Here is a 25,207-nt window from a genome sequence, read left to right as displayed (position 1 = left end):
TGAAGAAGGGTATGTGAACTGGTACTTGAAAGTTCCAGGGCACCCTGAGTTAACTGCAGTATCTTCCACTGTAGTTACCAGTTGCTTAATTTGCTGTATAATTTGAAGTCAAAGATGAGCAAATATTGAACACATTATTATACATTTATATCTTCCTCCTTTAACATCAGTAAATGCAATACACTTCCTATTTCATCCTCTAGCATGTTCATAAAGAGAACCATCTCACAGATTTGCAGTATGCATTATGTTTTGTCATTTACAGATGTCTCTGCTTACAGGCTGGAACAGGAGAAGAACTGATAGAAAGACTACACTCTTTCACGTGACTACCAAAATCACAGGCTTCAAAACCAGCCAGTTTCTACCGCAACTCCTCTTGACACGCAATGCAAGACCAATAAATGGTCTACCAATGCTTGAAGTCTACTGCTACGAGCTATGCCCACACAAGGCAAGGATGCAGCATCCACTGATTACAGGCCACATGTTTTCAGATTATTTTTCAATATATTCTCTATCATGATCCTTGCTCCACAGACGACGTATACTGTTCTTAACTAAATCAGGTGCCACGTTTTTTAGGCTTGATGGCATTTCCCAAGCAGTTTTCTCTACAGAAACAAATACACAATAGCACTTGTTTTGTTTAGCAGCAATCTGAAGACAAATCAGCTTCCGCCACCCCCCAACCACCAAAACCCTAGAACTGATTACCAGGGTCAAAGGGGAAATGTGAGTGTTTATGATAGGTAGTCTTCCAACCCATTTAAACTGCCTTGGTTCTCTTTCCGCCTTTTAAATTTAGAAGCATGCTACAGGACACTACAGGATCCAAATGGGGTCTGTAACAGAAGCGGTGCAAATATGAAAATTAGTACTTAACCATCAGAACAATCTGGAAAAATATGGAAGTGCAAGATACCTGTTCAAGAGACACGCGCTCCTCAGAGCAAGACTGTCTTTGACACTTCATTTTTATTTTGGAAGACTGAAGTCAGGGAAACTTATTGGAAACCTAAAACGGTTTGCATATAGTTGTACACAGTCTTCTACAGGTGCTCTCCAAAGGTTCATTGCAAACAGCCCTTCATAGCTGGGCACGTTAGGAAACCCAACCCAACATCTCTAACTTAATCTAGACTTTCTACTTAAGTTTGCAGCAACCTGCCCGCTTCAAATTAATTTCATTTAGCTTCACCAAGACGTTTTTATTGCTGCATTTGTATTATTAGAATAGGTTACTACAAAAAAGTCTGCAGTTTCACTAATTTGTGCAGTGAACTCCCAGTTTTATTTTAAACAGAAAAGATTTGCAAGAAATATAAACCTTTAAATCTTTTAAGACCACACCGCAAATGACTTAAAAAAAATAAGTTAGTAATTTAACTTTGACTTTCTTGAGAAATCAGGAAAACTACCAACAGTTACTACAATAAGATATTCAATCTTATCAATATTGAGTTAGGAGACAGCTCTACAGCCATCTTCTGCACACAGCTGAGGGTTCTTTCTAAACGTGTAGCTCCATGCATCTCCTGTTTAACACTCCAAAACATCCTAACAAGACGAGGAGCTGCAACTGTTTTATTAAAATAAACACTGACAAGAAATTCTCATTTATTATTCTGTTTAGCAAAATCCTACTTAACCTATTTTTCCTCTTGATTTCTGTGTTCCATTTTACTTACATAATGAAAATCAGTTTAACTGTTCATGAATATCACTTTTAGCATAAGAATAGTCCTTCCATTGATGCTAACAATATTTGGGCTTTAAGACATGCAAGTATTTATTCCTTTAAAATAGAGAGTGGAAGATAAGTTTCCAGATTTTTTTTGGTCAGCTTATTTTATGACAATTAGGCCCTGGAGGGGTTTGTGTGTGTTTCTTTTTAAATCACAAGCCCTGAATTTCAAAACTAATTCTGCAGTTCTGCAGTGTGCCTCTTTTCAAAGTATTCTAGCTACCTTTATATCATAAGGTCTCACATCAACTGTTTTTCCCTTAGAAAATCTCTACAAAAAAAACTATTTATGCTTATTTCCCTTCCCTGCCACCTTGAATGTAAGTATGCTAATTAAACCATAGAGGTATTAAAACAAAAGGTAAATATAATTTAACATCAGTCTGTGAAAATTCCAAGCTAACTCTGCTAATTCAATCCTCTTAATGGAACGTGAAATCTTTTCAGAAAACAAGCTGTTGTAGAACACTGTAATAAAGAAAACATTGGTTGCAATATAGTGAGCATGTTGATGGCATTTTGTCAGATTCAGATTCTGATGTCTGTTCTTTGCCTTCATTTCACCACTACTGGTATCAGGAAATTTGTATCTCTCCCCTAGTACCTTTGGTGGTTGATACGCACATAGCACCATTAAAACAATTTTACCTTTTTCTAGGTTGCTGTCCTACCCTATCAACATTTTGAGAATATGGTAACACTTGTCAAGAACTTACCATGCCATTTGCCTTTGTAAACTGTTCCAAAAGAACCTGACCCTATTCTGGTAGAAAGCATGACTTCACTTGCTTCTATTTCCCAGTAATAACTGGAATCTCTCTGTCCACGAGGCCTCTGGAACAAAAATCGACAGGGCTTTTACTCTAAGTATTTAAACAAATATTTTATATATACACACACCAAGAATGAAATAACTTCCATCATACAAGTTTAAGATGCACTGAAACCTTGAGAGTTTTGTCCTGCAGTTTGGGCTTTTGTTCTTGCCTCAATTTGTGAGGGGTGGTGGGTTTGTTTACAAAAAAACCCCTTGGTCTTAGATCTTAAGAGGAACAAATATTTTATAAGCAACTACCTAAAAACATCTGAAATACTTAAGAAACTTACTGTTTCAAAATCACGATGCTAAAACTCATTTACATATTTAAAAAGAAACACAAATGATGAGAGCAGAATTCTCAAACATCTAAGTGATTAACAACTTTGAGTCCCACTAAGCAACTGTAGTTTCATTTTTAAATCTTGTAAGCCTTCAAAAAATTACATATATTATTCATTATTATACTATCTTTTCTTTCCTTACCCCTGCCCATTAGTTTAAATCAAGCCTTTGAGTGAAAACTCTCATTTTGTTAAATCTTTTTTTCTCTGGGATATTTTGACTAATTTTATTGGGAAACAATGGTATTATCAATATCTGCTTTCTATAGAAGCTATGGCAACATGGTTCAAATAGTGATAATAAGGCTAACTTTAAACAGACTAAAAAAGTAAAAAAGATACAGCCCCTGAAGATTTAGAAAAGTAGTCCTTGAATCTGTACTGAAAAACAATTTCACAATACTGTCTGAAATTAATTTTCAATCCAGAACACACTGTTCTGGGTATTTATAATGCAATGCAATAGTGCTATCTTTTCCAAGGTAGTTAACATTATACTGCTATTATATACACATGGTATAGAGCAATCCAAGATGACCATCAGCTTTTACTGCCTTTTAAGTACAGAAACGTATCTCAACACACCACTACCCCCAGCACAGTTTAACATCTTTTTTTAAAAAAAATATTACCATACTTACAATTTTGTTCTTTTCTTGTGTATTAGATCCAGGGGCTCTCTCTCTTTGGGCTGGGACTGGGGTTTTAGGCTGAGACCAGCCGGTTGGGCTCATATTGTTAGGACTGCCAGACAGAGCAGAGGGTGAGGCTTAAATAAAAAAAAACAGAAGAAAAACAATTCACGAACCAGAAAATACACACAGAATAATATTATAAATTATTTTTGTAAAAACCATACCTGATTCACTATGGCTTCGAATTGCATCCTAAAACACAGAAGACAGATAATGAAGTTAATAAATATATGAAAGCATACAAAGGAACAAGCAGAAATAGTACTGAAATAATTCCTGATGGTTTTGGTCAAGTGCGATACAGTATTGACCAACACTCTCCAAAAGATTGCAGCTTGGCTATTTTCTAGTTACAAGAATCCTATATGCTAAAACCCATGCAATCCATGATTTCTTACAAAACATCAAAAATATTCATAGTATATTGAAAGGTACGACTACCAAAAAAAGGAGAGGAGGAGGAGAAAAAAAAAAAAAAAAAAAAGAAAAAAAAAAAAAGGACACAGAACAAGAAGAAACACCAGAAATACTATCTGCATTCCCACCACTGGATTTTTATACATGCTTTTATTTCAGACCTGAACATAGCTCCTGTGATGGTCCTCTATCTCTAAGGGACAAGTTCTCAAAAAGGTTTTGGATTACAAGTAGGAAAACTTTTAAAAGCCCCTAAAATATTCCAAGTCAATAAACATTTTGAAATACCTCTACCATACTATTTCAACCCCCAAAAAAAGACTACATCTAGTGCCCTAATACAAAAACATCTAATTTTCAAAACATTTTTCCACAGATTAAGGTTTGATGACATTTGCAAACCATATTCTTACACAGGTCACTAGTTGGTACAGTGCGACAACTCTCACCTCATGCCACAGGCACTTTACAACACAATTCTACAGCCATGCACAAGATAAACTAAGCTCTGACAAACATGACTTTACAACTTTTCTCACCTGCTATGTATTATCCCAAAGTACATACAGGAAAGGTAAAATATCCAGGTACTGTGTAAGTACAAAGCAAGAACATGCACTACAGAAATGTTAAATACCGTCAAAGTTAATAGAAGTCAATTCAAACTTTCCAACTGATTAGTAGAGTAATAAATGCAAGATTTCATAGGAAGACAAAACAAGCCTACATTCCACCATACGGTTTTCAAATTAACTCAGACTATCCTTAGTAAAGAATCATTTATGAAATATATAATTTTAGCTAGTTAGTTGCATTCTCCCAAACTTGACTCTATATTCTTCCATAGTATTCTTCCATAGTATCTCTACTCTTCACCCAAATGAATTAAAATCTACATAAACTACCAAAAAAGAACTCCTGCAAGTTACTACTTTTGTCCATTTTGAGGACAATAAAAATCTTTAAGAACTTGAATTAATTACAGTTGACGGGTTTTGTACATCAGCCTGAGAACATTAACTGCTTTCAAGCAAGCTGGCAAAGGATAACTAAATTTAATATTGTTCTCATACTTGTACATACATAATTCTTATTTAAGAAAAAGATATTTTTGAACTTCAATACCGATGTAAATACCTTTTTTTGCTTACAAATTCCACAGCAAATGAACCAAAACCAGTGTTCTTTAGAGTTGTTCTTACAACACAAATAATCCTACTCACAGTGCTGTAGTCTGTCAACTTTGACGTGAAATAAAAATAGTACATCACGTTCTTAATCTAAGGGGTTTGTACGGTTATATTTAACAAAATAGTTTCCAGAAGAAAAAAGCCACACAACAGATGTGTTTGAGAAGGTTTTCCTTTAAAAACTGTGTGACCAAATGCATCTCTAAATCCAAACCTATTCAAATTCACACCAAATTTCAGACCAGTATGGATTCATCCAGCTAAACTAAAAATTAATCTCTTCTACCAATTCGCCCCTTCCAATTAGCGTCCTCAATATTTAAGTATAAACATGCTATAAAGATTTTCATCAACTCAAGATTAAACTTTCATGTGGACACTGCCACGGCTTACAAGTTATAGCAATCCTGTTAATCACAAGAAAACAACAGGCACCGAGAAAATACCTACTCTTCCCCTCAAACAAAATCGTCTGCACCAGGAACTGGGAGAAGCATTCAGGCTGTTATTCTAGGCCAAGACAGTAAGAGATAAAAGAAAAGAAGAGAGGAAGTATAAAAAAATATTTTTTTTCATTAAATGTTAGGATAAATGAAAGAAAAAGTAACCTAATTTGTTTGATATATAATAATTAAGTGCAATAAAATTAAGTAACTATTCCTGTTCAGACCCAAACATTCACTAGTACCCATCCTTTGGTAAACCACTTTATTAAGGTGGTCTTTCTCATGTCATACTAGGAGGTCTCTACTATCTTTTTTGTGGCATTTGTTTTTTTTAAACATTTCTTTTTAAGCCTTTTGGAAAAGGAGCTATTGCCTTTAAGACATGACAGCCATTTTTATTTAGTCCTCATCATATTCTGGAGAGCCAGAACAGAAAGTATTTCTGTCTTTACTGCTATGCATAAACAAAGCAATGTCTCCTTGTAAAGGCTCATCACACTATTAATACGAAAAGTTAGTTCATATTCTCTTTTGAGTGATTCGTTATTTTTTCATGCCGTAAAAAAACGTCAGCCAGGCTTCTGAAGCAGTAAAAAACAGCTGTAAGCCTAAAAAAACTGAAGAGAAAGGGAAGGTATCTTTCCCCATAAATCCCAGCTGACAAAAAGCTTCTAACCAAAAAAACCTTCCCAGGGCTGCAGTGCACTTGTCTTCAGTTCCAAAGGTCCAGAGGACTTCTCTAGAACGTTTCAGATAATCTTCACATTTCCCACAAGCCTATAAACTACCAGCTGAAGACACAAGTGAACTCAGCAGTCGAAGGCTTTTGCCTGGCTTCAAGAGTTTAAAAAACTATTCCAGAGCTAAAAAAACCCCAAACAGCAGCACTCTCTGAAGTCCTGCAGTTCAGCACTTGCTTTCTGCAAGCCTTTCCTGAACACCACTCCCTTAGTTTGCTAAGGTTATCACAAAACAAAACAACCAACCACTTCAGGCCTGACTTCAAAGAGCTGTCTCTCACTACTGTCAAAGGTAGGGGGGAAAAAAAGCAAAAAAAAAAAAAAAAAAAAAAAGAGAGAAAGTGCTTGAAAGCAAGTAACAGCAGAAATATTCTCAGATACAGACGGCTTTAGCACACAAGCCTGGAACTGCTGTTAATTCCATAAAGGTATAACACAAAACATATTGCCAATAAGTTTTGACTCGAGTGTTCCAACTCTGAGAACTATACGCAGCCTTGCAGTACCTGTGGTATGATTTAAAATAAACACCAACCCCCAAAAAAACCCGTATTTTAAGTTTGAAAGAACATTTTTAGACATGTGTAATAAGCATTTCTTCAGCAAAACTAAACTTATTTTCTTTTCAGGTCTGTGAAACTTGATTGTTAAAACTCCCCCCACATCTTTACAGATCTAATTACCAAAAATCTACCTAGAACTTCAGCAGAGTTGATAAAGACAGCAAGAACAAACTAGTAACTTTCTATGCAAACACGACACCTATATTCTTCATCACTCAGCCAACTAAGGCAAACAGTAAGCAAATGACAGAAAGCAAAGAAGAAAAACCAACCAGTGACTTTCAGATGGCCAGTCACAATTTTAGTTTAACTTTATGCTATTCCCTCCCTACCAGTATTACCTCAATTATCCGGCTGTCTACAGGCATTGTAGTGCTAACCATATGGACATTTGGTGTGGATGTAGATCGCTGTCTTTGGGAAAGAGAGCCCTCAGAGGAAGGATTTGATGTGTTGAATGTGAAGGCATGAGGTGTAGAATACCTGTGCTGGGAACTGAGAAGGAAAGAAGAGAGAAAATGAAAGTTGTGGTTATTTTTTCCCCTCTAGCAATTGAAAAATACCGTTCAATGTAACCTGTCCAAAAGCAATACATGCAGAATTCCAAACAGAGAAAAAGTTGGGACTTGCACACTAACTAAACTATTTGGTCAGCTGAATCATTCTCAGCTTAACTTAGGAAACAAATTAAAAATCTTGGAAGATCTTGTCAGCTCACATGTCTGTTTCTGCCATTATAAATTTTGCCACAGTTCACCTCAATCCCCACCAAATCACATTTAATATGCTGATAAAATACTGGCTTTGCTGGATTAATTCAGATCAGTGAAATTTAAACAAACTGCTCGCTGTTAAATGCACAGCTTAAGAGCTACTTTTACTGCTAAGCCCTGAATTTGTAAAGGTTTGCAAGGCTGTTCAATGGTTCGCATAGAACAGCCAGCAAGGAAGTCGTGAAACCCAATACCAGTTAAAAGGAGGCCAACACTAGAATCCAGTTCAACAAAGAGTTATAAATCACAACTTAAGGTCACTCAAACCTTATTCATCCCAAATCACACAAGTATCTTAACTGAAACCATCCAGCCTTCACAAAAAGCTTAAAAAACTATCAAGTTAATGAGTCATTGTTCAACGATACTGGAGATAGAGTAAGATGGCAAAGAGAACATAAGATCAATTCCTGATGCAGTTCCCACTAAAATAAATAAATAAATGCATAGAACCATTTGCAAGTCAGCTACGTGCTCTGTGCCTCATTCCTGAAAAGGCCACGATTTTTCAAAGGGATGTAGAAAAAACAAAAGATGGCCTGCCCTCTCCAGCCTCTAGAATTTCAAGGAAAAGAATACAGGCATAAATTAGGATCAGAAGACAGGCCCCTTTGAAAGGAAAGCAATTTTTATTCTAGCATTTAAAACTACAGGAATGTTCTCTGTAGGTGTCAGAATTTTCTTTGAGGAACATATTTTCAGTTTCCACTGTTCTCTCTTTAAACTCTTATCTGTCATCGTAACATTAGAATGTTATTTTAGTTTATGTATGCAAGTCATGCAAAACGAGTTACAAACCCTTACATGTATACCACCTGATCAAATAAAATTAATCCACAAAAATAACAAAGGGAGCCTTGAATTTTCTTAAGCAGGAAAACAAAGGTCCCCAGAAAACCTTTAATACACTCTCTTAAAGTCTTAAGACTAAAAATTAAAAATAAACCCAAATCACTTTTTGCTTGAATCTCAGAACAAGGAAGGTCACTATATATTACCTACAATGAAGTGGTGTTGCCTTCTTGGACATTTGTCCCAACCTTCTATACGACTGTTTTATTTTTGAGGAGTTGGGGTTTTTTGGTTTTGGGGTTTTTTTTTAAACGACTGTATTTCCCAAAACAGAAATGACAGGAAATACTAGCTTACCTAACAGGTATCCGGGAGACAGACTCCCGCATCCGTCTCATTGTCAAGGGAGGTAGTGCAGGGACACCACTGTCACTGATATTTGAATTTGGGAACAATCTGAAATATCAACAAAAACAATTACAATTTCAACTGCTACACTACCTCCTGTACAATGCTCTTGAAAGCTGAAAATTTAAAGGGCTGTTTCTTTCCAGCATAATTAACTTCATGAACGCATTCTTATACATAGTATTTTCCCTCTGCGTATGGTATGACTGAAAACTATGACTTCAGACTCCCAAAGAAAATTTCTACGTGTTCTTTCTAAACTTATGATACAAATCTTTTTTCATCAAACCTCAGATTTTCCTGGAAGGGTATTCAACACCAATTTTTTTATATTTCTATTAAAACCAGGTAGCATCGAGTGGCACAAGTCATCTTACACTCTAATGACCGGTCAGTATAAGAAAATACATAACTATATGACCAAGTTCCGTTACAAAAAAAAAAAACATTCACCAAGACACATAAAATCAGTTCTAGATTTTAACACTTTTGCATAAAACAACTTCTTCTAACATATTTCTAATCAACATTAGGAAAGTATTATCCTTCCTCAGTTTTCTCATCATTCCAAGCATTTTCAACAGGGTGTCAAAAGTTGTGTTAGTTCTGAACACTCACGCTCCCAACAGCTAAAAACCAACTGAATCATGACCTTTTTTCCTTCCAAAAGAAGCGTTATGCTAGAGGAATTACTATTACTCTGCTGAAACAGCAGGCATTATAGCAACTGCCTGGTCATTCAGAAACTGTTTGCTTGTCCCAGAATATTAAAGTTTACAGCAAGAACAAAATGCATTTAATGTAAATGGCCTTCTTCACCTGGCAGTAGACAACCATTGCTGACTGTTTCATGAAATCAATACACAAGTTCTGTATACCAATGAAAATGACTACACCCCAATAATCCAACTTTATCTCTATAATGAGATTAAAAAAAAAACAATGCTTGTCTGTCACAGAGAGTTAGTGTTGCTATTAAAAAGGAACAGTCCTTACAAGAGTTGCCTGATATTGCTCCAGTCGACACACATGGTTGGAACTTTAGTGCTGCAGTGTTCGTGGAATTTATAACCACATGTCTGACACCGAAACCCATTTAGCAGGAACTTCTGGCAGATGTCACAGAAAGCAAGCTTTAGAAATGTCTTCCGAGCCTAGAAAACATTAAACGATTAATTCAAGCTACTAGCTTCTCTTCATTAGCCGACATTAACAACTTCAGAGCTTGACATAAATAAATACCATGTTAAAATGTTTCAGTACCCCCAAAGTGCTACTGAACTTAAAACCACAACTGAGTATTCTTGCATATATTTCCAGTCTGGTTAGAAACCTGGAAAGCTTACAAACATTTAGGGCTTTGTTTATCTAATTATTTAAATTAAAAAAAAAAAAAAAAAAAAGGAAAAGTGTTTGTCAATATTGTGCACTCAGTAAGGTGGTAAGAGTTGCGTGGGCCAAGAATTAAGTTTTTAGTATCACAAAGTGAAGGAGGATTAGACTGTAAGAACTGCCTAATTATTGTTTGTTCATCAAAATGCCTGTTGTCTGTTTATGACTAACCAATACCTCCTGCATATGAAATAAATTCCTTAGTAAATACAACAGGTTCAGGAAATTCTACTTTGTTAAATGACATCTAACATTTATTTTAAGGCTTCTGAAATATGAAAAAAAAAACCAAAAAACACTAAAATGGACCAAAGGGTTTCTTCCTCCGGAGCGTACTGTTGGAGGAAGCCTCAAAGCCTGAGCTTCTTCCAGATCTGGACATCTTCCAGATTTCTAAAAATGTAAAAGTAAAGCTACTTCCAGTTTTTGTAAATTAATGCTAACCTTTCTAATGGATCTAAATGATTATCATTTAGTTTTGCCACTTGGCACAATACATTTCTGGACAAAACAACAAAAAGGCTAGAATATAGGAACAGAGTTCCTTCTCAGGGAGAACAAAGTAATGCCAGGTAAAACTGTTAGGCATTATCTCTTCACAAAAGAAAAAAAAAAAAAACCAAACAGCAGCTCTCTATTTGCTCTACACTGGGCAAATAATCTGTTTTTGAGAAGAAACTACAAATCTAAAGTCTTCAATGCTGCCCCCACCCCCAAAAAAACCTACTCTCTCAAATTACGAGGCAGCATTAGTTCACAAAACATTATGACCTTGCAGAATTAACAGCACCCCTGTACATTCACAATTACCAACAGTCCAATAAAGCCGCCAGACTTATCCACTCTTTCTTGACTGATGAGCCAGAGGCTGAAAATGCAAATTATCTCCTGGTTCTGGACTTTAAGGACATGGTATCTTAGTATGACAATTACAGAAGTAGGTATTTATATAAAATAAAAGTGGCAATCATCAGATCTTTGAAGAATACGTGTAATGTGAGCTTTTAAAGTCTCTGACACCTAAGAATCACTAAACATAAATAGAATCCTGGCATTTCACTGCAAATGGATACTTAGCCAATCTAATCTGTGGGAAGTAGGGATGAAGGAATCAAGTCATCACTGCTGAAATCCCTACCTTGTGTTTAGAGCCAAAAGGTACCCAATGCCTAAACCATCCTTTGGTTGAATACATTGTTCAATTTACACAATTTACATCAAAATACAGAAAATAAAAAGCTTACAAAGTTGTGTGTAGTGAGTGGAACATGATCAAGAAAGTCCACTTGCAGTTCCTCTCCAATCAAAGAGGCAGCATCTGTATTCCAATCCAAACGCACCTTTTTTCTGAAAGAAAGAAAATGGGGACAACAAAATTAGTTAGGAGGTAAGAAAGCTGGCCTAATCAATGATTTATGTTTTGTGAGTTTTCTTGAGTGAACTGAAAACAAATACAAAAAAGCGTGGCTACCCTCTTATAGTGAGCTATATTCACTTAAAAAATTAGAAGCAACTTTGAAAATGTAGCAATTCACCTCTTTTCCTATTTTTTAACGTAAAAGTCATTTAGATATAAAGATTATTCGAAATAAGACACCTAGAAGCTGTAATCGAGTCACAGAAATACCCTTATAAACAAAACAAGAAATTATGAATGGCAGACTTAGTGACATGAAAGCCATATTACGTGCTTCAGCACTGAAGTTACTGGTGACCCCAGAATGGACTCAGTTACATAGAGAAGTAAACCCACAAATGACTGCCTCATGACTGAGGCTTAAAAGAGCATTAAGCCCAAGCCTTAAGAGGTGTGAAGTTAAATGTATTAACTCCATGAGATACCTTCACTCCCTCAGCTTGTAAAAGAATCATTTGGTATTTAATAGCAGCATCCCCGGTCCTACAAAAAATAAGGAATATCTGAAGTGAGATTTAAATCCAAACATTGAAAAGTTGTAGAGGAATGCAGAGCCTTAAAACTGAGCACACAAAGGAGATGTTCATTTAAGTGATGGCTAAGAATCACTAGCACTGAAGTTTAATCAACTACAAATGCAGAGGAAAAACACATCTCGAATACAAAGGCGTATCATCATTTCAACTAGAGCATGACAAAAGCCTCTGCAAGAACACTACAAGCACTTGAGCGTACCCCTCAATTTCGAACATTTTTAATACTTAGATTTAAAACAAAAATATTTTTTTTAATACCCAGGAAGCTGAAGGAGTTGCCCTAGAGGAGGGTAAAGAAAGCAAAATGGAAGTGTTCACAAACAACTTGTGTTTTTAAAAAGAAACTAGTGAGAGAGGAAGAAAGCATTAACGCTGCTATTCTAAACCCAAGATTATTACATTCTCTAGTTGAAAGTTTCACATAAAACATTCCAGACTCTTACCCTTTTGGTTCAGTAAGAAGTCGAAAAACTGCACAGCATTCTGGCTGCAGACCTCTTACTTTAAGTGCCTTCATAAGACAGTCATGTAAAGTCATCCCATTTCGCACATTTACCTGTGGCCAAAGGAAAAAAGTTTTAGTCAGTGATTACAGAATTTGGTTAAGCTTTGGGACCCAAAAAGTATTAATTTTTTTTATTTAGAAGTTAGAGTAAAACTGCACAGCTGTTCACTTTTGAAGTTAATGAATAGATAAATAAAAATGCTTGTATGATGTAACAAGAGACTGCTGCACCTTCCGATTTCACTTGCCACACATTAGGCCAACCTGCCAGGCAGGCATGTTTTCTGCCACAAACGTAACTATTGCATGCTTATGTAAAGGAAGTTTTGAATCCATTTTATAATGTTTCCATTTCTTACAATTACTAAATTTCTGTGAAACTGGATTTTATACAGCATGCATACAAGTTGGTAGCCTATAAAAAGTAACAGAAATGCAGGCAAATGGAGTTACCTTAAGTGTAGAAAAAGGCTTAATTTAGATTTCAGAGAACTTGGCATAAGACTATTATTAGTCTACTGAACTCCAAGAAATCCAATAGAAGCGTTCCCTCAAGAAGTTTCACTTCAGCTTTAACTACCATACTTCACTATGACCATCCAAGTGAAGAAAATGGTGACAGCAATGACTAAGTATTTTACTTCACGCAGGCATCAGTGTTTAGGTCAGCCAACTACGTATTTAACATTCAAAGACAGTGAGTAAAGTATCGTGCTCATGTGTATTGGAAAAATACAGCACTGAGGTAGGGAAATACAGGTTCTCAAAATACAGACACACTGTTTTCAAAATATGTCCTCTGGAATTAACAAACCGAGGACAACGCACTTAGTTACAATAAGACTTTGTGTGAGCTTGACATACCTGCCATAGTGTTAGCAAAGGGAACAGTACAATGTCTCTTACACAAAGGTAATGTAGACTTACCACCGTGCGCTGCTTGTTGGGCAAGAAAACACGAATGGTATTACTAGTTTTGGAAGTATCTGATATTTTGCCATCATCAGATGCTCGGCGTTGATAACCGAACTGCTGGACAATAGTAGGCGAAATACAGTTTGGGCCATCAAAGACAGAATCCTTGAGTCCAAAACCATTACTGATCGTCTTCCAAGCTCCCTGAATGTGCTCCATTGATGCAGTCTGAGAAACAAAAATTGAGAAAGTCAGGGAAAATTACAACATACTTCGCTATACAGTGGTATTCTCTCTTCCCGAGACAATGGACTTCACAGCCTCTTTTGAAAGCATCTGAAAACTGCTCTGCCTTCTCCCTTGTGACACGATCAACCTACAGATACATGGTACAGTTCACCCACATCTGCAAAATTAGCCTGAGTCTTGAAAGCATTTGACTTTCTGCACATGAACATATCATCAGAAATATATACATAATTCTTCTCACTGCACCGCTGATATCACAGAAGCACTTTACCATCGTGTTAATTTAAATAATCAGTGCCTGAGGGGCCTTCAGAAAAGTGGCTAGATGCAGGCCAAAATAGTCATGTAAGGCAGATATGGCATGCAAACAATTAGCACAGACTGTACTGTTAAGAGGCCCATCAAGACTTATAATTAAAAAAATTCATTGAGAAAATTGTATTTTTATCAGTGATCTTGGAGCTTTGGTTTGGGGGGGAGGGGGCAGTGTTGATTTTTTTTTTTAAAAAAAAAGGTAGCAAGTTTCGTATTTTTAGTATACAACAAAATACACAGCATTTTATTAGTATCACAGTTTACACAGTATGAGACAGGAAAAAAAAAAAAAGTCAAAACCCACACACACTATGCTCTATTACATTTCAGCACAAACCTCTGCCAGTGAAGGGACATGAACAGCCCCCTCTGCACACTTCCAAATCAGCACATAATATATTTTTGCACACTCAGGTGCAAAGATAAAAGTACCAGTATTTTTCTTCCCCAGCTATCACAACTTCAATGCAGCTTGAACTCCAAATTATACTCCAAATCCATCTTGTTCAAAACTAAGTGAAATCAAAGTCTGAGACAGTTTTGAACAAAGAAACATACTCCCCACTAAATTTCCAAGTAGTTAGATTCACTACGAAGCCTTCAAAAATAAAAAAAAAAAAAAAAAAAAGAAAAAAGGAACAGTGAAAATAGGCATGGTAATTCATTTCCTCCATAAAACTGCATCCCTCTATAAACATCCAAGAAACTGATGTTCAGAACTACATAGTGCAAGTGCACATCTTCTGTCATGTTAGCAGACTGTTTCCAAATCAGTCTTCAGTGGTTGTGCACACCACCTATATCCCTGTTCACCTGTATGAAAGGTAAAGAAAGTCGTATTAAAGCTGCAAAGTCGAAGAGCAAATCAGTCAAGAAATGCCAGAGTACAGGTCTGCCAAGCAACCCTAGTTCCATCCCCTTACGGTACAGGAAAGACTTGCCCTGAAAGACCCATAATGTTCCCCTGAAATCACTAACAACTCAATTCAATATACACTAACAAACACTCCTATCAGCATCTATTAAAGTCTAATTTCATGGTCCTGTCCTCCTCTGTTGCAAATTACTTGAACCCTCCAACTCACTTCCTTATGCCCTTCTGTGTAGCACCCATGCAAATAAGAAGAATAAATTAAAAAAAAAAAAAAAAACAACCACACTCCTCCTATCCCAAACATTCACGTGCTTATGTCAGAGACAAGACAACAATGTTTGTTAAAGAGCCAACGTAATGGAATTCGTGTGGAGAAAAAAAAAAAAAAAAAAAAAAAAAAGAAAGAAAGAAAAAAAAAAAAAAAAAAAGATCTCCACTAGTGTTAAGTGTCCATTTTGGGATGCCCAGAAGGATAAATTTGAATTTCACAGTGTTTTCTCTCACAGCACAGCTCTGAAAAGCCTTAGCTAGTGTTCCAAGTACTTCACACTGCTACAGCCCTAAACCCAGATCCGACTAGTAGCTAGAAAGGAAACGTGTAACAACAAACTTAAAAGAAAAAGGTTTGGTTTATAGGAAGCACCTACCCTCCCACGCAAACTCTGCAGAACTTGGGGCCTCTTAAGGCTCTCTGCTACAACGGGATCTTTTGGATATTTCACGAACATTTCTTTCCCTGACAGGGTGCATACCCTCTCTTCCTCTCCTATCAGTCGTCGTTATTCCTGCACCAATCCATCAGTTGTGCAGCTCCAGTTGTTCAAAGGTTCAAAATATTTAAATGTCAGTAACGACTTCAAACTCAATATACAGTTGAAATCTAATAGGATTTAGATACTTAGATATTATTTTTATTTTGTTTTAATTTATGGCACATAAATGACAACAGTCTTGCGCTGTGAAAAAAGGGAGCAAGGAATAGGAAGACATAGAGACATTCTGAACAAGTAAGAAAGGAGGGGAGATAAAATTCAGGAATACAACCGAGTTCAGCATGCACAAGCAACTACAACCATCTTGCAGTTCATATGCATTACCCTACTGCCAAGAATCAGAAAGGTGAAAAAAGTTACATTCAGTTGCAACAACTGTGCATATGGACAGCTCAAAGAGCAACAGGTTAAATGGTAACAATAAAAACAGAGTTGAGATAAACTGTTTGATAAGAGGGGCAAGCAAGATAAAACCCAGACAGCTTGTTCTCTTTCCTCCTCTTAACTTACCCACTCTGGGGAACCCTACTTCATTTCACCCTTCTGGGTAACACATGAGGCAAAACAAGAGGAGTTCAACTGGATTTCTCGACTGAGTAAGTTAAGGAATAGAGGGGCAACCATCAAAATCTCACTGCTGTCGCTGCTGCTGTAAGTTGACAACACCCTAATGTTACAGCCTTTATGTTTAATATTTTGACATGCTGTCAACATTTCCTGAAAACTTCAAGAGAAAACAGGAAATGACAAAAAGTTCAGATCCACACCTTGACAAAAGCTAAGCTTTGTACCAAAAAAGGTACTTCCCTGCGCTTACGGTGTTCTCTTGTCCAAATATGAAAGGCCTACTGCACACTGTAGAACACAGAAGATGCCAGAAACACATTCTGAGGTTGTCAGAAAGGCAGCAACTGCTATCAGCCTTCTGTACAATACAACGTCAGTTGTATCTTTGATCAGGCATTTGCATGCTTCTCACTCTTATGATCTTTGCCTCAAGTAAATGGTGGCTATTCTAGGACTGTGTACGTTTGGCATAATCCACTCTTCCAGCAATGCCCTGCTCTCTCTTGCCACCATGCTTCACCAGCACATTTTCGCCACCTTTTTGGCTGCAGCTGATTATTGTCTCCGTGGCAGCTTGGGTTTGCTCACAAATGTTGAGAGTTCTTTTTCTACAAAATGACAGCACCTCCTGACCTCAGCAGGCAAATTTAGAACATGCCACCCTTAGGCCTCCTTCCTGCCTGAGCTGAAGGCTCTGCGTTCTACTCACACACCTCAAGAAGGAACCACCACTGAAGAGAGAAGATGAGAACTTGGCTCAGATCTGGCCTGGAGTGGACAACAATCTGCAAGTGGCCTATGGGTAGAAAGGTAGAGGAGAAGAAAGGGAAGTTTAAAAAGCTATTTGAAGTCTCCTAAGGAGAGACCGAGGATCCATGATGAAAAGTTGCTAAACCTGCTCTTGGCTTCTATGGTGCAAGCACATGCACTTGGTAAGGTAGAGCTTGTAAAGAAACAGAAATCAATTGTCCTGCTGTGAACTTTTGCAACTATTCAGAGGCAACCCTCATGTGGGATGGCAGGAGGCTCCAGGTCCTCAGAAGTACCTCTCCACTCAGGCCAAGAAGAGTCCAGTCAAGAATGCCTGACTGATACCACATGGGCAGCCACTGGACATGTTCACTTCCCAAACCTAGTCACTGTTCTTACTCCAAATTATTATCCTGGAAGAACAGAGACATTCATAAAAGCTGCTTCATAGGAAGCAATTTACAAATGAATTAGACCTTTCCCCTGCCTTCTAATGTAAAGAAAGATAGCTTAAAAAATTTCATAAGTATATACTAAAACATCCACTTTGAACTCAAACAGCTCACTGCATACATAGATACAAGGTAAGAGAATTAGCATGGCAACCACTTGACCAGCTTCGAACTGACAAAAAAGATTTAAATATAATCACACAACATAATATTCACATGCACATGATTTCTACACCAACCACAGGACCAAACAGCAGCAAAAGGGACATACTATGTCCTAGGACACAGGTTAGTGTGTCCACCTTCTGGCCACGTTAACAGGTAAGACATGCACGCTGCCCTAGCATTGATTTGTTTATTCATTTTGTGTCTTTTGCTCCAACCAGCAATTGATGAAAGCTATTTTTACAGAAACTACATTTATTTTCTCCAGCTCTTCCAAGATTTACACCAATTCGCTCTAGTGAAAAGATGTCAGATATGTTTCAAAGGGAAATTCAATTTAAAATAAATGAGATTTTACAGTGATGCCTTTATAAATACATAATTTCGGTTTGTCTATTCCAGAAAAACTAGCTTTTCTTCCTCTAAATGAGTTACAAGCATGTTTCTGAAATATAACCATTACCAGATACCAGAATTATGTTTATGCCATGCTCAAACAATCCATTGCCAGCTGAATGTTTTCAAGTATCTAATTTTTTTAAAATTTTTCTTCCTGCAACTCTTCACTTTCATGAAAACTACTTCAAATAGTGTGCCTACAACTGAAAAACTGCAAAAGCAGCATTCAAGGAACATTTGGAGATATTAAAGTGTATCAGTCCCCTTGTAGACCCAAGTACTGCTATGAAACCAATGATTTGTTTCATATTAAACATTCAATCTGAGCAGAAAAAAAAGAATAACCTCATACTACTCCTCCACCTCCCATAGGTATACTGCACACTGTGATCAAGACTGCACTTCCCATCAGTACTTTTTGCATAATTACTGGTTTTGATAGTCATTTGAACACACATTAAAACCAAATGCACAAAACAGCTATGCAACATGCAATCTGACAGTAACAAATTCCTACAGATGATTCACTCATATCCACTCAAATCATACACATATCATTCACTCGTATCCAAAAGATACTTCAAGTTACTTTAACTATTTCCAAGACTAGCAAAAAGTGTTTAGTTTGAACTGCTAAAAACTCCTGTCTGTCTCCCTAAGGAATGCTGAAACTGGCAATGAAGGAGTCTGAATGTTCACAGGATACAAAGCTAAACTCCTCTCCTCTTGAGTTCAGGTTCCTTGCCCTTTCCCTTTGTTTCTGAAACAAACACCAAAACTTTTAATGAAAATGTAAATACAGTGCCCCTTCCCAACACACACACGCTGCCATTTTTGCCACACAATTAATAGTCACACTGTTTAATGAAATACATATACAAAGGCAAAACACCACAGAACAAAACCCAGAATCCATTTCAAAATTAACACTTTTGTTAGAAAATGTAAGCTTTAAAAGTTGCTTGTAAGGAAAGTTTTCACCTCTGACACAAAAAGATCAATAATACATTCACCTGTGGTCTTTTCTGTTCCCCTCCCATACAGCAATTCTCAATTGATTTAGTATTGCATGGGTGACCAGTTGTCTGGGGGGGGGGAAAGAAACCTACACCAAACATGCACCTATCGTGATAAATAGCAGTAATTTTTAAAGGTAGCTTTTCATAGCAGTAAAAGACAAATATGGACCCATTCCTATATTAATAAATAAAGCTGTGATCCATGTAAACATAAATGCTGGGCATGAACTAGGATCATCTAACAACCCAACCAGAACTCATACATTTACAAGGTCAGCATTTTCCTTGAAATGTCCTTCATTTTAAGAAATCGACACCAAAAAGCAAGCTCCCCCTAACAGAACTGACCAAAAAAGTTTACAAACTAACAGAAGGAAATGTTATTGTTCAGGGAAAAAAACCACACCACCAAACAACACAAAACCCAAAAAACAACCAATACTGAAAGGTTACACATCTAATTTCTGCCTCAGATCTTGGAAGTATCTTTTCTAATCTTTTTCTCTGAACCATTCATTTCCTAGTCACTACTTCAGCCATTATGCTGCTAATACTTTGAAGTATTTAAGGAAAAAAGTAACATTGGTTTTCCAGCAACTGGGTTCTACAGTAAGGAGGACACAAGCAATACAACTCAGTCTGACAGGCTTTCAGATTGATTAATCCTTTGCAAGATGAACACCTTTTTGTATTTAACAGTAACTTTCAGAGCACAACTTTGCTTAGTAAGCATCCACCAAGTCACGCTACTTGGCTGCAACAGGCTGTACTTTGGGCTCCGACAGTAGGTATTTGTCACCAAAACCATCTGTACCTTTGGTTGCTCTGTGCCTGTTCTCCTCTGTTGATTAGAATGGCTCCAGGCTACTTTTCCTAATCAATTTTTAGGAAGATCAGTTTGGTTTGTCCTTTCCACACAGATCATTCCAGTATCAGTCACCCATTTCTCTCACAGACAAGAAACCTTGGACAAGCATTTCCTCCCCCCCACCCACCCCCCCCAACCCCCGAAGTCTTTCAATCAACTGTACGTACATTCTCAGACACATGCCTATTTGCATTCTGAACTTGCTCATGCTTGAATTGTTTCAAGTATGGATGAAAGCCCCAAACTGTGTTTACAGTTGCCTGGAACTCATCCACTTTACACCAAGAATGAAAAAGTTACTCAAATGTCAGCAATCTACCAAATGCCCTTCCCACACAAGTTCTCAAGGATTAAACAAAAGTGACTGAGAATCTCAGCACAAAGAATTACTGGCTCTGTCCTCCCTCAGCTGCACATGGTCAGTGAAGTAACACTGAGGACACCACCACCAAGAACATACCAGTGTTTAAGCCAACCTCAGTTTTGCTGCAAAGGAACACAGCCTGGCACTGGATTATTCAAGGAACTGCTGGGAGCTGCTAGGTACACAAGCTAACTGTACAGTTCAGACACACCACAGTTACTGTTAAAATATCATTGCAAAGTACCAGACAATGCCAGATTATGTGTACCTTTAGAATAGGATGCAGCAATCCAGCTAATTCAACAGTTAGGTGTTCTCTGCATTCACTCAGGGCAGCTTTAAAGTAATAAATGTATTTTATTGAATGTGGGCTCTGTGCCAGAACCAGCAGTGCCACCGGGAGGTCAATACTGCAATTCTAAGAGCCTGGGCGTGGAAACAATGTACAGATGGGGGGCAGGGGGGCAGGGAATATGGGCAATAGCACCAAGAAAGGTTTGGAAGGGGCCTTGAGATATTTTTCTGTGAGAAGATAGAACAAATGATTCTCCCATATATTTTATAACAAAGTGCACCTGGGAATAGTTGAACATATGTTTCTGCAATATGAACTAAATCTAACATGATACTACTTGAGTATTTTAGTTACAAACTGCCTAGATAGCTCCATTACCAGCACATAGGAAACAATAAAGTAAAGTTATTTGCAAAGAAACCGGCATACAATGGCAAATAAAAGCTGAATATAATTAGAAAATACAGAACGTATACAAGCAAAATTACTTAAACTATGTCAAACATTTACTGTCCCGAGCATCTCCAAAGAGAAACCATGCTCCATTTTAACTCTATCTTACATTATCTTACTAAATACATCCATGAAATTACAGTTCTGGTTTGGGTGGGTTTTTATTTATTTAACATCACCATAATAGACTTCTGTTTCAGAGACAAAATCTCAGAAAAGAAAAAAAAAACACAAACCCGACCACCAGTTGTAAGATGTCACAGACATGATTTACATTAGGTCTGGATTATTCACAACAGATCTGTAGTTGTGTGGAAAGGCAAACGCCATTTGGAGAAGAGAGGCAAATACCAAGATCTGAAGTTCTAAACGGAGGAAGGGCTTTCCCCCTACAAAGTAAATATCCATGGAGACTGACTAAAATAAGAGCTGAAGTTAAACATACACTTCTGATAAAGCAAACACTGTAGGTATTGTGTCAATTTTGTGGAATTTTTCAAAAAAATAAAAAGCAGATTTTAGTAGCAGTAAAGAAATACAAGCACAGAGCTCATCTGTGGTAAGCTTCCCTTCCCCCAGGAAGGGCCCACAGACCTCAGAAGAAAGAATGGGTCAGGGTAAGGAAGAAGGCAAAGATAAGCAGAGCAAGTTATTTATACCTTTAGTTTTCCTTTAAGCAAGTGAAGTCCTATGACAAAAGGATGAAGTGCATCATCTGTGGAAGGTAACACAAAAACAGAAGGTACTTACTATTTTAATAGACAAAGTTATACAGATGCACAACATACCAAAGTAATAACCAAAAAATTATTTTGTGAATTACTTCAATAGTACAGTTAACTTATCATCCTTCTACTGTTGTGTTTTCAGCGCCTTCTAGGCTTTCCTTACTTTATGCAATATTTCAGTGTAACGAGATGCACTGCGTAAGGCCAGACTGCACGACAGCCAGATACTACCCCAGCTCAGTATCACCTCATTCTTATTCAAGAACATCATAAAAATCTTTTACAGCTAAAAGCTCACTAACATAAAAATTAAGTTCAAGTTGAATACTTTCTCCTTGGACATCAGTTCCTCACTTATACACAGAAACACCTTGCTGACTCACAAATCTTGGATCCAAAACAAACAAAAAGAAAGTAATAAGAAGCTACGCCTCTGAAGGCTATCTGGATCTTGCGTATAAGCATTAACAATAAGAGGAAGAATTCCTAGGGAAGATGAAGAAGTCTTGATTAAAGGACTGGAAGCTCAGATTAGTCAAAGAAAGAAGTGTAATTCAAATATACAGAAATATTCACTAGATATTAAACAGTAAAATGCTTTCTCACCCAAAGTTCCCATCCTAATTAGCAATTCCTAAAACAACCCCATGCAGAGATGATTACAGAAGGCAAAGATGCAACACAGTCCCAGAGTCAGTGAGGCTTGAAGGGACCTCTTGAGATGATTTAGTTCAACCTCCCTGCTCAAGCAGGGTCAGCTACAGCAGGCTGCCCAGGGCCACATCAGTTGTGTTTTGAGCATCTCTGTGAACACACACTCCACAGCTTCTGTGTGCAACCTATTCCAGTGTTTGACCACCCTCACAGTAACAACAACAACAAAAGTGTTTTCTTATGTTCAGATGGAGATTCCCGTCTTTTAATTTGTGCTCATTGTCCCTTGCGCTGTCACTGGGCACTAGTGAGAAAAGTCTAGTCTAGGGTCCTCTTCGTTTCCTCCCACCAGAGTATTTACACACATTGATAGATTCCTCACAAAGCTTTCTCTTCTCCAGGTTGAACAGCTCCAGCTTCCTCACGTCTTTATATAAAACACAAGAAAGTATATATACAAAAATTCAAGAGGAGATCTTGCATTGCTAGCTCACTTTTGGTTAGAAATATCCTCATTCCTAGAATGAGCAGGCAGAGGAAAAGAAAAAAAAAAAAGAAAAGAAAAAAAAAGAAAATGCTGTAATGATTTTACCCAAGCAAACTCTCAAAGACTAATCAGAAATCGGAAGAATACTTTGGGATCTCCACCTTGAGCCACTTAGTAATTTTAAAATTAAAACCTACTTAGAGCCTGAACTGTACATTTACCCTACTTACTAACTTGCATACCCCTCTACAGCAAACATTTATGAATGTGATATACAAAATATTGTGACTATGTTTTCCATCATGCAAAATGATAGGCAGAGAGACTGGGGAGAAGGGAGTAAGGAATTCTGTCTTTTGCAGACCAGAGGAAAAGCCAAGATCTTTGGTTTTAACAGAAGACAACCATATATCAGCAATAATGACATGTTTAGGAAATAATCCAGGCTCAATCAAGGGAGAGTAGGTGGTGTTTGTTTATTTTTAACAGACTACATTACTGAGGAAAATAAGGTGTGGAAAGTGATGTGACCAGAAAGTATGTGGGGGACGGAGCACAGAAAAATAGGGAAGATCAAAAAAACCCCAGTAAGAACCATAAGAATAAGCAGAGGACCAGAGAAAGACATCCTCATAGGAACCAATATAGGCATAGTGGGTGTGGGGTTTCAAAGTAGCTAGGTTGACTACTAGCAAACTGATAAAAACAAAGCTACAGTTACGATCCTCACATTTAGCTAAGAAGTCAAGAGATTTGTAAAGACCAGTTTCTGAGGAAAACAAAGAGCTAAACACTGAGCTGAAAAGAGTCTGGGACAAACTTTGAGAAATTTAATCCAGTCAGTATGATGGAAAATTTTAGATGAAAAAGAGGTGAGAAAAATGATGGGGAGGGGTAGAGGTTTTACAGACTGAAAACAAAGCATTTTTATTGTAGAATCAGGCAGAAGAAAAAGGAATCTCATATAAAAATCAAGAAAGCATAGCATAGAACAAGTATGCTGAGTTAAAGAAGCAGCAGGTACAGTATTTCTACCTGCAGCCAAAGCAACAGCTGTTAAGGGAGTAAAAATCACATTATTTTTCTTGACAGATAAGAAATAAATGAAAAAAAATCAGCAAGAGTATTTACTAACAGGACTGGGTACAAGGGGGGTTTAAGAAGCAAAAGAGTTGACAAAAATACCAGCTGTTATTGCAGATGTGAGATTCAATTAAACCTGAGAAGCAATTTGTTCACCTAAGACAATGGCAAAGCCAAGGGAGAAGAAAACGACTCTGTACTGGAGGAAGTTTGCCTACTTGCAGGATTTCCACCTGAGATACTCCACAGTGCAAGAGAAGGAGAAAGGGAAGCAGGTGTTCTGTACGGGGAACACTGAACTCACAGAAGTTGATCGCTGATCACACTTCAGCATTGCTTTTGAAAAAATTAGAAGTTCTGCTACAAACATTCACCTAATTGCACAAATAGTCAGAACAAGAGTTTGAAACAAGAGTTTTAAAATTACAGGTTTGTCGTTTGTGCTTCAGTGTTGCCAACTCAGTTTTGAACTAGATGCTGATGGTTTTAGAAAATACCCCTGGACAATATTGTATTCAAGACTAGGTAGTCACAAACATTAGACATTTCAGCACTGTGATTCAGATGGCCATACATCTGCATATGTGATACCCTATGTGTGATACTTCTACAAGTGAACGCTAGTGTTACACTGTTACAGCATTCTTGCTGTTTCCTCCAATTTTTACTACTATCAGTTTGTTAGATACAGTACTTTGTCACTGGCAGAAAACAGTATTAAATTAATTTTCTATTGTGTAAAGGAACCATCAACTTTAAATTTAACCAAGATCAGCTAGGTTTTTTTAGAAGTTATGTTAAAAACCTACTACTACACTTATTCCTGTTAATTCCGTCTTTAAATAGGCAATGTGATTTTTAATGTCTCCACATGAGAAAGTAAGAAAGACAAAACACTCAGTATACAAAGGAAACAAATTAAAAAAAAAATCCTCTGCCAGACATAAAACATGCAAACAAAAGTGAATCTCTCACAATTACAGCAGCAGTATTATTTGTGGTGACAAAAGAAAAT

At 37.1% G+C, this 25,207-nt stretch overlaps 1 protein-coding gene across 4 annotated transcripts in view; it reads right to left on the bottom strand.

The window, feature by feature from the left end:
- The window catches only part of RAF1 (Raf-1 proto-oncogene, serine/threonine kinase), a 44,183-nt gene that overhangs the window by 11,370 nt on the left and 7,606 nt on the right, over nucleotides 1-25,207 (bottom strand). For 2 of the 4 annotated variants that reach the window (XM_005239321.3, XM_013300696.3), the window contains exons 2-11: nucleotides 21,900-21,955; nucleotides 13,710-13,925; nucleotides 12,721-12,833; nucleotides 11,569-11,671; nucleotides 9,929-10,086; nucleotides 8,882-8,980; nucleotides 7,301-7,454; nucleotides 3,768-3,795; nucleotides 3,550-3,677; nucleotides 2,464-2,581 (exon numbers count right to left, since the gene is read on the bottom strand). In XM_005239321.3, coding sequence (XP_005239378.1) covers nucleotides 2,464-2,581; nucleotides 3,550-3,677; nucleotides 3,768-3,795; nucleotides 7,301-7,454; nucleotides 8,882-8,980; nucleotides 9,929-10,086; nucleotides 11,569-11,671; nucleotides 12,721-12,833; nucleotides 13,710-13,916 — 1,108 coding nt within the window. In that variant the 5' untranslated portion in view covers nucleotides 13,917-13,925; nucleotides 21,900-21,955. The remainder of the gene's footprint in view (nucleotides 1-2,463; nucleotides 2,582-3,549; nucleotides 3,678-3,767; nucleotides 3,796-7,300; nucleotides 7,455-8,881; nucleotides 8,981-9,928; nucleotides 10,087-11,568; nucleotides 11,672-12,720; nucleotides 12,834-13,709; nucleotides 13,926-21,899; nucleotides 21,956-25,207) is intronic. The other 2 variants (XM_013300697.3, XM_013300698.3) reach the window with 2 other exon arrangements.

The sequence above is a fragment of the Falco peregrinus genome, chromosome 5 (genome assembly GCF_023634155.1).
Source record: "Falco peregrinus isolate bFalPer1 chromosome 5, bFalPer1.pri, whole genome shotgun sequence".
Taxonomy (NCBI): Eukaryota; Metazoa; Chordata; class Aves; order Falconiformes; family Falconidae; genus Falco; species Falco peregrinus.
The sequence above is the reverse complement of the archived record's forward strand: the minus strand, read 5'-3'. Positions and strand labels throughout refer to the sequence as shown.